At 37.2% G+C, this 12,941-nt stretch overlaps 1 protein-coding gene across 2 annotated transcripts in view; it reads right to left on the reverse strand.

The window, feature by feature from the left end:
- Positions 1-12,941, reverse strand: part of LOC149941335 (solute carrier family 4 member 11-like) — a 139,580-nt gene that overhangs the window by 89,669 nt on the left and 36,970 nt on the right. For both annotated transcript variants that reach the window (XM_090177766.1, XM_090177765.1), the window contains exon 2: positions 8,353-8,393. In XM_090177766.1, coding sequence (XP_090033892.1) covers positions 8,353-8,393 — 41 coding nt within the window. The remainder of the gene's footprint in view (positions 1-8,352; positions 8,394-12,941) is intronic.

Consider the following 12,941-nt stretch of genomic DNA (forward strand, 5'->3'; position numbering starts at 1 on the left):
GAACTGCTACCACTGTAATGTCTGTATAATTTAGACCCAACTTATTTTCCAACCTTATTTCTAGCCCTCTTGTATATTCTTTGTTGTTTAGCAATATGACCTTGAATGGAAAAGTTTTAGGTTTTGGAGGAAGATCAGAAACACGCGCAACCATGTAAGCCTCATGAATAAATAAATGTCTCGTTTTATTTCTTAATATCTTGAATCAGTTAATCTTACGAACACTATACTTTACAACCACTTTTAGTCTGTGCACAATAAGATTTTATAACGGGATTAATTTATCTAATAACTCGTTACAGATCACACACATTTCTTCCATTTTAAATATAAATAATTAAAATAAAAAAGCACCTAGGTTAAGAGCAATGGCCAGAGATCAAATATTTTCACCTACATTAAATAGGTCAAGGGTCAAATGTACACAATGTCTAAGACTATTTATGGAATGTGCAGGATAATGTCTTTCAATCAAGGTTTGTTACATTAAAATCGGATAATTTATCATTAGGTTATTTACTTGCCTATTTCAGGGGTCAAGGTAATTTTTGCCATTTTTTTGCAATTTTTTAAAGTACAATAGCTCAAAATCTATTCATCGGATGCCAAATATATTTTGGAAATCGGCTTTTCGCAAATAAAAACGCCAAGAACGAATTTTAAAAGAAACCTGAGGGGGTGGGGTTGACATTTGTCGTGGAATGACACCGAAAACAGTATCCATAACCATCCTCTAAATTACGTGTTCTTGCTGGGGACTACGTAAATTTTCTAATAGACTGTTTATGTTATCTCCTTAACGTTTCGGGCCTATAACCTAAATGTATACTCTACATTTCCTACCGGGAATCCATAACGCTACTTGGAATTAATAACGGCTTTGATTCCTCCTCTCATAAAACCACGTGACTAATGTGTCATTTGCTCTGTTGTCTGCTGGCTAATTACGGCCTTTGAAGGAGTTGTTTCGGAAATCAACATATTTTTAGAGAACGGCATTTTTAATATTCCCTCCGCGCCGGTTTAAAGACTGTATTGAGTCCATGCAAGGAAAAGACCGAATGGTTTTAACACTTTGTGCCAATTAGAAGCAACAGACGCAAGGAGAACGCAGCTAGCCTTTAAACACGCTAACGCAGTGTTGTGTACAAATTTCATTGGACGAGCCTTTACGCTGAGGAGCGTGTTTGTTGCTCCTAGGTGCCCAGCACTATGGAATACATGTTTGAAAACCTATCATGATAGGATTAAATTTAATTTGTTGGATGTTATGATAACTCTCACAGGATTTTGATAGCAATTTGCTTCACTTCATGCTTCTAAATCTGAGCTGTTAGGCCTTTGTTCAGAATTTGGAGGAAAATAGACTATATTTACGGACCATTATAATCGCCGTTTTCTTTGAAGCTTGGTTACAAACTACTACGGATTCTAATACCGGAAAAACATCTAATCAACCATGTCGACGGGTTCTGCCATTTTTTCCCGATGATGAAAACTAGCAGACAACTAACAAAAACCTGCATATTTTTAATAACGAATCAAACGTGTGAGCTTTCACGTAACCGAATTTTACGTCATTTAAGGCGGTATAAGCGTTTTTGGTCCAACCCTTAATGATCCGCCACCAAATACCACCGGGGAAATGGGGAGATATTCATTCCAAGTAGCGTTATGGATTCCTGTTCCTACTGATAATCTTTGGAAAAATTAAACTTTAGCAGATATTTCAGACTTCTAAAATAGTTTGTACTTCATTTATAACAAATTTGAAAATCACAGAGGAGGTAAGGACATTTTATAGTGATTTAATTTTCCATATAAGCCCGATTGCCCCATTTTACTATAGTAAAATGAATAATGGTAGTTGAGGTCAGCCACATCACATTCCTTAGCTTATGTTACGTTATCTTATATTTTAATGCTTTAGGTTGCCATTTACCAAGAGGGTGGAAGTGTATAAATGGCAAATTGAACTTACCAGGACCGCGTTCATTGGATAATAAGAACTAGAGTTAAGTATAATTTTATTGGTTTGGGGAGCTATTTTCTAAGATGACAGCCATTCCACCGATGGGAGAACTGGGATGACCACACCAGGCGAAACAAACTGCCAAATTCTTCAAAATAAATTTTCTGCTAATTCATTTATTTTTTAGTTCGATCATTGCTTGGACTAAAGATCGGGTACTATTAATATAAGTTTAACATTTCTGTTTACGCAGTGGCTATTTTCCTAAATTTTCCGTAGTAGTTTGTTAATCTTAAGATTACCTGCTATTTAATAAACACAACGTAATTAATTCGTATTCAAAAGTTTAGTGTGCGTTAAAATATTAATAAAATAATCATAGCTTCTAGTGAATCTGCTTGAATATAATTAGTTACGGGTACATGATTTCGCAAGCTCAAAAATCTGTCAATTTTAAAAAATATAAAAAAACTGCCATATAATGGTCCTATCTTAAGATATTAAAGGATAACCTATAATACCCTTATATTTGAGCAAAATGTCATACCTTTACATATACACGTATATCAAATGGCTATAATTTAAAAACATTAAATCAATATTTTGGCACGATATCGCCCACAAACTGCCTCAATATCCAATTTATGAAAATTATGTTAAATAGCAGAATTATTGAAATAGTTTAGACGCACTATGTAGTCTATGTTACATTAACAACGAATCAATTATAAATTACGACTTCAGACAAAGCTCAGAAATAAAACATAGATTTTCAAAGCCACCAACAGAATTTCTAAAATTTTATATTACATCAGCTATAGCAAAAATTTCAGAAAGTTTTTCACTTTGAAAACTCGGTATTTGTGAAAAAAGAGTAATCAGAAAGTGAACTTACTCTAACACTTTCACAGGCGTATGTCTACAGGTTTTATCTTTTGACAGAAACAATTTCAATTTAAATAGAGGTGCGCAGGAGAGATGGGAACAGGAAAGCTAGAATTGAAGAATATTGACAGATGGTTTAGTTGTCAAACAAAACGCTGTACGGGACCACACGCGACAGCCATGACACGTTAAATGTAAATTTAATTGCCAAATGTTTGTTTGAATGTGGATTCTTGATGAAAAACCGATGTAGAGGACATTCAGGGTCAAAATGGCCGCTACAAGGGAAACGCGTGTAAATTCCAAATGCGAAAGGCTTAAAGGAGGATTTTACGCTTAGTACTATAAAGATAAACTAACGAATTCCAATGTGTTTAACGCATAACCGTTACAAAAGGAAACACACTAAGATTGAAATTCGCAATAATGTCACGTAGCGAGGAGCTTGAAAATCATGTCCTTACGACCACCAATTTTAGCATTTACTCACAAGAAAGTCCTTTATCAAAATTATCGTTAATGCGCGAAACGTCGAAGTTAAATATGACTGTAGAGAAAAAGCCATTACCCTCGCGGATTACCCTTTTAACATGATTATATTACTTTATTATGTAAGTTTGAAAGGGAAAAATCTAACGGGTCGTTTATATATATGAGGGAGGTAGGTTAGGTTTTCAATCTGCAAAATGGTCTTTTGGCTCTTTAAAATCGAAGTGAATCTTTCGATTTACCAGAACAAACGTAGCTGACAGCGGCCAACAGGGCCGCTAACCTACCCATTGCTGTTATCGTAACCCATGGCCGTTATCGTAACACATGACCGTTATCGTACTCATGGCCGTTATCGTACCCATGGCCGTTATCGTACCCATGGCCATTATCGTACCTCATGCCCGTTATCGTAACCCATGCCCGTTATCGTAACCCATGGCCGTTAGCGTAACCCATGGCCGTTAGCGTAACCCATGGCCGTTATCGTACCTCATGGCCGTTATCGTACCTCATGGCCGTTATCGTACCTCATGGCCGTTTTCGTACCTCATGGCCGTTATCGTACCTCATGGCCGTTATCGTAGCCCATGGCCGTTATCGTAGCCCATGGCCGTTATCGTAGCCCATGGCCGTTATCGTAGCCCATGGCCGTTATCGTAGCCCATGGCCGTTATCGTAGCCCATGGCCGTTGTCGTAGCCCATGGCCGTTATCGTAGCCCATGGCCGTTTTCGTAACCCATGGCCGTTTTCGTAACCCATGGCCGTTTTCGTAACCCATGGCCGTTATCGTAACCCATGGCCGTTATCGTAGCCCATGGCCGTTATCGTAGCCCATGGCCGTTATCGTAGCCCATGGCCGTTATCGTAGCCCATGGCCATTTTCGTAACAAATGGTCATTTTCGTACCCAGGGCCATTATCGTACCCATGGTGGTTATCGTACCCATGGCCGTTATCGTAACCCTTGGCCGTTATCGACCACCAATTACCTTCTGGCCAAAACACACTTTCAGATAATCTTTCGTTAAGTAAGTGTAGGGAGCTGTTGGTTCTCGTGGCGTGAAGGGCTGGCCGCCAACCCTCCTACACAAACATCTCCTGGAATAATGGTATTAGAAGTCTATCGCTAACTCAAGCCTAAGGTGGTGCCTTGTGTGTTAGTCCAGCTGATTATAAACACGTCGAAGGGTTTCGGAAAACCTTTAAGGAAAGCGCCATCTTCTAAAGAGTCGTATTTAAGTCAATTCTGTGGATTTAAAAACTAGTCGAGTAGACTTAATTTGGACATCAGTATTGATAATTTGGACAGGTATTATAACAATCATACGTTCTTAAACTGTTTACGCATAGGACCCTTCGGATTTTTCTCTTTCCAAACTTGTTAAATAAAGTAAAATTATTAATTATGCTCCTAAGTTATCGGAAATTTTGATTTTCCATTACACAAATTAGTGAAATAAATGTTCCACTTTTGCGTCGCCACTTGTAATTTTACAGCGTGATAGAATTTGGGAAAAAACATGTCGATTTGATATTCACGCAATATATATACTTTCAAGGATTCGCTGATGTAGAAGATCAACTAGGACATTTTTCGCGCTATATACAAGGTGTTTCAAAAGGTTATGCAAAATTTGAAGGAGTTGTAGGGGGTGAGTTGAGTAGTATGCCTGTTTTTTCCCCATTTTACTACGATGAGTTAAAAGAGCGCCAGAGAGCTTCATAGTGTGACCTGGAAGTAGGCTCTAACAAGTGCCAAGCCAAGCAGCAGGGAAATGCGAAAATTAAGGTTAGGGTTCGTGTGATGGGTAAAAAAGGATTTTGTAAACAGATCGAGGTAACCAGCGTAAACTTAAACAGTATTTAAAGTCGTGATGGACCGCGATTTCTCATCATTTTCAAACTGCGTGTATGGACTAGCGGGTGGCAACCCCGCAATTACCAGTTGGTTTTGTGCTTGTTGCAGCCTACTTCCAGGGGCTAGTAGGCCACACTTTGAAGCTCTCTGGCGCTCTTCTAACTCATCGTAGGAAAATGGGAAAAAAACAGGCATACTTCTCAACTCACCCCTACAACTCCTTCAAATTTGGGCATAACCTTTTGAAACACCCTGTATATATTGATCAATGCAATCCAAAATTATCAGTCAATTCGCTAACCCAAGGGCAATATGTATTTTTAGTAGTTATTGATTTAGCGTAAAAAAAACGCAGTTTCATAAAATTTTGATAAATTTGTCTTTTATCATCAACCTATCTAATAAAAACTAATATCATTAAAACAATTTTTTTTATTTACGATTGAATATTTTATAAAATAACGCCAATTTGATATGTTGAAAACCTATTTGATCAAAGTTTAAAACATGTTTTAAACGTGATTGATTTTTAAAGGCCTATAGGTTTACTTCTGCCTGTCACCCTTTAAATTTACTTTCCTTCCAAGCAAATACCCTGGTGGTAGGCCAAGGTGATAGACCAACGTGTTCCGCTGTAGGCCTACCACCAGGGTATTTGTTTAGAAGGAAAGTAAATTTAAAGGGTGACAGGCAGAAGAAAACCTAGGCCTTTAAGCAACTTCTTATCAGTCACCGATATTTTTAACTTTAGAAAAAAACGTGCTTCCAAAATGGCCGCTTCGCATAAAGCTACGAAGTTTTACTGCTTCAATTGAAAATTACGAAGACATCGACTGTATTTAACCGCGAGAAAACGACAAAATAATGGAAAACAATTTTGGAGTCCTGGCAATCCTAACTGATAAAGAAACTCAACCAAAGGCTTAACGTTCATCCAATGCATTTTTCACGCAACAGCGTGTAAGTCTGCACCTTCGAAACGAGAAAAATAAAGGATTTTACGGAGCCCCTCAATTTTGTCCGCGTAGTTGCAGCCGGATATTTTCCCCATCACTATCATCTCATTTCTGTAGAGCGAAAAAAGTAGTTTTGGTTCCAAACGATTCCTCCAAATCACCGAAACTCAATAAATCTCGAGACCCCAAAGAGCGGATACAGCGACGAGAAAAGCCCAAAAAATCAAAAGACGAACTCGAAGAGATCGCGTTAGGATTTCCCTATATAATTACGCGCCATAAATTCAAGCTCAGCCCTTCGTCATAGAAAACTATAAATTCCTCAACAGAGGGGGGTACTTTCTTACACTCGACGCGCAATCAAGAGCGGAGAAAGATAGGTCGCGCCAAAAATGAGATCCAAATATCATTGCTCATACAACCAACTGCCGTCATTACCCGACAGCTTAATACCGGAAAGCAGACCAGGTACAGTCTGCGGGATGGTAAAGGTGACGAGAATCCCGACTGAGTAAGGGCGTGTAACGACTATTTTATTTTCCGGGACGCCATGGCCAGAAGAGCCATCTGACGGTGAACTCGGGCATTCGGTAACTGGGTCAGCCGAGTCTCGCGAAAACTTTCCCCTTCTCCATCTTTCTCCGTCGCATCCCTTTCTCACCGATGCGTCGCTAGGCAACAAGCGTCACGTGGACTCTCGGAGAAAGAGGTTAAGAGGGAAAGAGGATCAAAGGGGGGATTAGCTTCCTCGGGCCGGGCCGACGGGGGGAGTGGGCCCGTCGCTTCCACCGGTTCGATATTCTACCGGGCCAAAACAGCTTAGTCAGTGAGAGAACGGTTTCCGCCTTCACTAGCGCCAGAATCAATTGTAAGCCCGCCTCCAGAAAACACCATTGAACGACTGTGATTCGAAATGTTGGCGCGTTTAAAATGCGTAAACGTTATTAAAAGGCGCGATTGTCGGCGACCTTTCAAATCGCATCCAAATTTATTTGTAGAAATGGATGAGAGAGTATTAAATGGTTACATTAATTACAAAGTTACTTTCAATTCAAATCCGTTTTCAATAACGTCGAAATTGTAGAGGCCGCAAATACTCTAAATCAAATTATAAAATAAATGCGATTTGAAAAAGTCAATTTTAAATTAATTACTATTTAAAAAATCGAATTTTAGTGAGGGGTGGGGAATTTATATTTTTTGGAAAAAAGGGGAAAATATCGAAGGAGGGCTAGGGACCAAAGGCCGATTCAAAAAATCTCTTCATCAATAATTCAAGAGGTTTCTTTAAATGCTAATATTTTCTAGAAGGAATTTTGTTATCTTTCTTTTTCTTAGCATTTCTTTACTGAGAATACGCTGTACGACCCATCGGATTTTTACTCACAATGCCCCGCCCCTCTTACTTTCATATTTTCGAGTTTGGCGCGGTAGTTGTATTATCAAATACGGGTATCGTATTTTTTCATTCTTCGCTTTTCCGATCCAGGATGGGGGTAAAAGCGGAAAATAATGAAAGTACGAGAAAGAGAACTGAAAACTTTGCAGGTGAAATATTGATTCTCAGAAGTCAATCGAGCCTCGATGAAAAATCGTACGAGAAAAATTAGAGAAATTGTAACGGCGCAAAAGAGTTCTTAGACAAGAGTCTTCCGCCCAATTTGAGAAGGGGTCGGTATTGAATTGATCGCTTTTTGCTTCATTTTTACCTAATTGGAAATTACGATATAACCTTTTATAAATAAACTACTGGACACGAATCATACGCCAAAAGAACGCATTCTACAAATTGCATAACCCACCAGCGCTCCCACCGAGAGAATCGCCAAAATTTTCCACTCAAATACAAAGCACGTGCGTAAAATCGTTAAATGTAATTTTTAATCGAGCGCGAAAATACCGCTTCGTGTTAGGGTCTAAAAAATAGTTGAAATAATGGTAAGAATTTAAAGTACAATATTTGTTGTAAAACGTACATGAAATAATTAAAACATCTTCAGCATGTTCCCAACAGTATTTTTCGTTTATATTTATTTTCTACCATTTTACTATAACTTATATACCCTAAACAAACTACGCTCTTAGTAGCTAAAAATATTAGCACTTTATGGAAGCGCGCAATCTAGATTCGGGTCCAGTAGTTTTTATTATAGTTTAATTGAGGTTATTAAGTGTTTGAAAAAGCTCACCTCATATTTGGCATACATTAACGTCACCTCATCGCCATCATCTGTAAAATGGAAAACATAAAATTAGTACAATGAAATTTAATAAATACCAGGAAGAAGTGTGATAAGTTGCCTCAGCATGGAACAATAAACTAAATGTTACTCACTATCATAGCTCAATGAAAGCGCGCGTTAATACGTGCAATTAGGAAATCAAGGCAGATTTTAGTTCATTTCGGATAAACGGGATGTCGCTGTAGTCGATTATTGACCACTTCGCGTTGCGATAGTTGAACGAATTACTTAAAGCGCTTCTAACGTACAACAGCTAGACTTCCGGCTTAGGCCACGCCTGAGTTGTCATATAATTGGAAACAGTGAATATGGTTTAAGTTCTTCTAGAGATCATACCAATTCGGACAGGTTTGGTTAGTCAGGAATATTATTAAAGCAAATATATTGCTGTATTTTAAATAAACGAAAATTAGTTATTATTCACCAAGTTCTTTATTCTACAGCTCTGTGGTATCAGAAAACACCGAAGCAGGACAAAGGCTATCTGACCCATTACGCGTCACTAGAAATCAAATTTACAGGAATTCGAAAGCTAACACGTACCAGGATCGTCTAGCTTTTGTTCGTAGAAGTAATTAACTTAAATTAAGGTTTACTTCTAATAAAGAATATATGTCTTTTTTCCATAGGACAGCGAAGTAATCAAGTAAAGAATGTTCCATGTACCACTCTATGGAGTATTAACATACGCACACCAAAAAATGCGCCTCTTACTGTGATGTGGATAAGGATGGCCTTAATGTAAAGTGAACCACACACTTTGGAAAAATAGATTTCTTCCGCTATCTCTTTTCTATACCACCCACTCGATTATTTTTGTCCACCAGGAGGCTTCCCACCCGTTTAAGTAAAGGAAACAATTTATCCTTACCCCCTCTTCCTTCATTTAAAAATCTTTCACTAGCACCCGCTCTGGGCCACACACCCCCGATATTACGCTAATTGCGGAGCCAGCTTCCTCTAGCGGCGTTCCCAACAATCAGTCTTCCTCCTCAGCGAGAACTCGGTTTCCACGAAATGCGAGCCCAACACACACTCACCACCGAAGACGACACTCATCGAACGGGCGAGCCCAACACACACTCACCACCGAAGACGACACTCATCGAACGGCTCTCATCATTTTAAATAAAGGTTTGAGAAAGAATAATTTTTTTGTGGATTTAAAAGGCACTATTTGGTTCACCTTATAACTAAAAACGGATCGAAGCAGCAAAACGGATATCCTTAAGTTTCCAAGATCGAATTTTTAAGTGTTTGATGTTATAATTTAGCATTATTTTATTTTATAATATTTTTAATGTTTAAAATTATAATAACATAAATTATAATAATTCATGGTTATTTTTTAATATAATTAATACAAAACATTTTTAGTACATAATTAAAACCAAATCTATTTCCTGTATAATTACTAATAATTATTAATTATATTTAAATTTTGACATTAAAAGTATGTTATTTAAAATAACCTTATTAAAATTTATTATTTTAAATTATCGTATACGTGATATGTTTAATTCTATCTTCAGTCAACAGAGAGCGCCACAAAATGTTTAGTAGGTGGGATCTTAGAAAAAAGAAGTGGATCACACCAACACACTCAAATATAATGTTATATTTCTCGCAGTTGCCTCAATTCGTTCTTGTTATAATGTAGAGTATTTAAAACTTCTTATCGTAATTTAATTTGCAATTCTGATCGAGATTAACGGTACGTTAAAATATAATTTTTATCAAAAATATTTAATATATCTCTTAGAGAGGTGTCTATACCCCTATACTGCTAAAGTTATTCAGTTGAAACCTTTAAAAATTAATCATTTTTAAACCAAGTTTTATATTAACGACGGTTTTTAATGTGAATATCTATATTTAGATTTAGGTATTTTATTTTGTCATTAATTTAAAACGGAAGTAATAATAATAATAATAATAATAATAATAATAATAATAATAAAGCACCAACTTAGGCCTAAGTTATCATGCCAATTCAATTTATATGTTAAGCCAAGAATGTAAATAAATAAATAAATACACTATAGGTTGAATTTCAAATCCTGTTTTTTTTTGCTATGACATTTACGCGGTGAAGATATACCCCTTCAATTTTCGGAAAATACGAATTAAATTGTAATACGTTATGAAAATAAATCTTGAACTTTTGTGCATTACTTATGTTAAATGTAAAAATTGACTTACATAATAAGATTTACATATTAATAAGCCATATTTTTCAAAATTAAATTAAGTTTTTGAAACTCACTATATTAAATATTTTGCTTTTTAATTTTTATTATTAAAAAATATCTATGAGATTTATACTTAATTATATCTAAATAATTATCTCTAGCTATACTAATATTCAAATGAAAAACGTATCAACAATAGTATTTATTAATATTGTGAAAGTTAAAGGATGTTATTGAATGAGTTTAGTAATTTCAATGTTTTTCTATAAAGATTTCGCAACATATTTTAGTAATTAAGATATTTCAAGAAAATACTTGGAATATTTTAAGGCCATTTACTTCGACTCAGTAATGATAACCTAGTTTGTTCCCGTATCCTTTGACTTATATTTTGTTTTGATTGTTTTACAGCTAGCTGCATTAAATTATTATCTTTAAAATGTAGACTGTACGCGGAACGTCGTATTCAGGTAGTTCCAATTAATAATGGCTTTAATATTTAATTTTTTTTATAATTTTTACTCTTTCCATTCTAAGCCTTAAAAGTTCGATTCAATTATGTTGATTGTGTACAGTTTTCATTGGTTAGACGCATTATCGCCTGCTGCCGTCGGAAGGAGAAAAAATTCGGAAATTATCTTCCCCCTTTCGGTAAAACGATCAGCGTAAATGCTCATCCAATGAAATTTGTACACAACACTGCGTTAGCTTGTTTAAAGGTTAGCTGCGTTCTCCTTGTGTTTTTCGCTCCTAGGTAGAAGTGAGAAAATTACAGTAAACAAGAAGGCCACGTTTATTTATAGAAAGGCCTATTGAAAGCGCTTTAAATTTATAAAAAATTTAACATTATCAACTCGTAATAAAAAATTTCGGTATATTCAGCGGAAGATCAAATCAATGTCACTTATTCCGAATTTTGGGCCTTGGCAAAGAAAAAAGCGGGTCAAAAGAAAGATCTAGAAGGGGGAGGGGAAAGGGGGAAGGAAAAGGGGGAGGAGAAGGGGGAGGAGAAAGGGGAGAGGGAGAAGCGTGAATTCCGACAGAGAAGCCTATCGATTAAATGGTAATCGAATATACCGCACGTTCCAATCTTTGCTGCACTTGTCTGTTTATATGCGCGAACGGTCTAGCTCCTCCAAGCCCACTTCCAGAGCCCTTCCTTCCCCTTTTCTTTATCGGCAATGTGTTCCGCGCTCTGACACCAACAGACAGACAGCCCAAGCCTCCATCCTCCGTCGATCCCTTTTCCTCTCCATCCTCCTCGGCTTCCGGGATGTCACCGTTCTCCGCCGTCCCGACCTCACTCGCTATTTGGTGGACAACGCGCGGGGATATCTTTTCATTTTTACGATGCATTTGACTTCGTTCCTTCGCCCCCCCCCCCAAATATATATTGCCATTGTTCTAGTCTTTTCTCTTTTTTCTAGGTCAGTTCGCTTCGGCGGACTTTTGAATTTTAAGCCGCTGGCAAACACCTCTCTCTCTCTCTCTCTCTCTCTCTCTGTTCTTCCGTATTTTGCTGGCACGTCGAATGAAAGTAGGCTACTTTGGCGAGCTTACAAAAACAAAAGAAGGGTATTCTTTGTTATCTATTCCAGAGCCGAAGGGCCAAAAACATCGCGCTTTCTATTGATACACTTCTCGAAAGGTTTATTTTTCCGCTTTCACATCATATGTTAACTATATTCTTGGAGAATATTAATTTTATATAAAATGGTAAACCGCTATTGAGTATATTTTCAAAAATACCGTAATGAATCTTGGACCAATAGATAAGGCACACTCAATGTTACGCCAGCGATTCCTAAATGGCAACGCGACCCCACGTTTTCTGTTGGTAAAGGTTTGAAATATTTATACTCTTATGCCCCATTTTCATGCTCGCTGGTAGCGGGTAAAAATCGACAAAATCCGCTTCCGCTACACACTTTTTCACTTTCCGCGTCGATCTGTTTCAAACAGATATTTTAGCTTAATTTTCACGCTTGCGAGTGGCGGAAACGAATTTTGACGATTTTTATCCGCTACCAGCGAGCATGAAAATGGGGCTTTACGCCATGTTATCAGCTCGGAGCTCTTGAATATTTATTATTTAGACATGTTGATAAATTCAACAACCATAGCGCTCGCGTCAGGCGTTGCTTTAAGCTAGAACTGCGCTCTGTTTAGTGTACTGTACCTTATTTGTTGATCTAACCATAAATTAAGGCTAGCCCCACATTCCTTTCTGATCTAGGGTGGGCATACTCACACTCGCATTGAAATATCAAGTTAATTTCACACTTAATCAGCTCACGTTAAAAAAATAATAACAAGCTCACTCAATCGCTCACTATTACAAGT

The sequence above is a fragment of the Leiobunum rupestre genome, chromosome 6 (genome assembly GCF_980474605.1).
Source record: "Leiobunum rupestre chromosome 6, qqLeiRupe1.1.hap1, whole genome shotgun sequence".
Classification (NCBI taxonomy): Eukaryota; Metazoa; Arthropoda; class Arachnida; order Opiliones; family Sclerosomatidae; genus Leiobunum; species Leiobunum rupestre.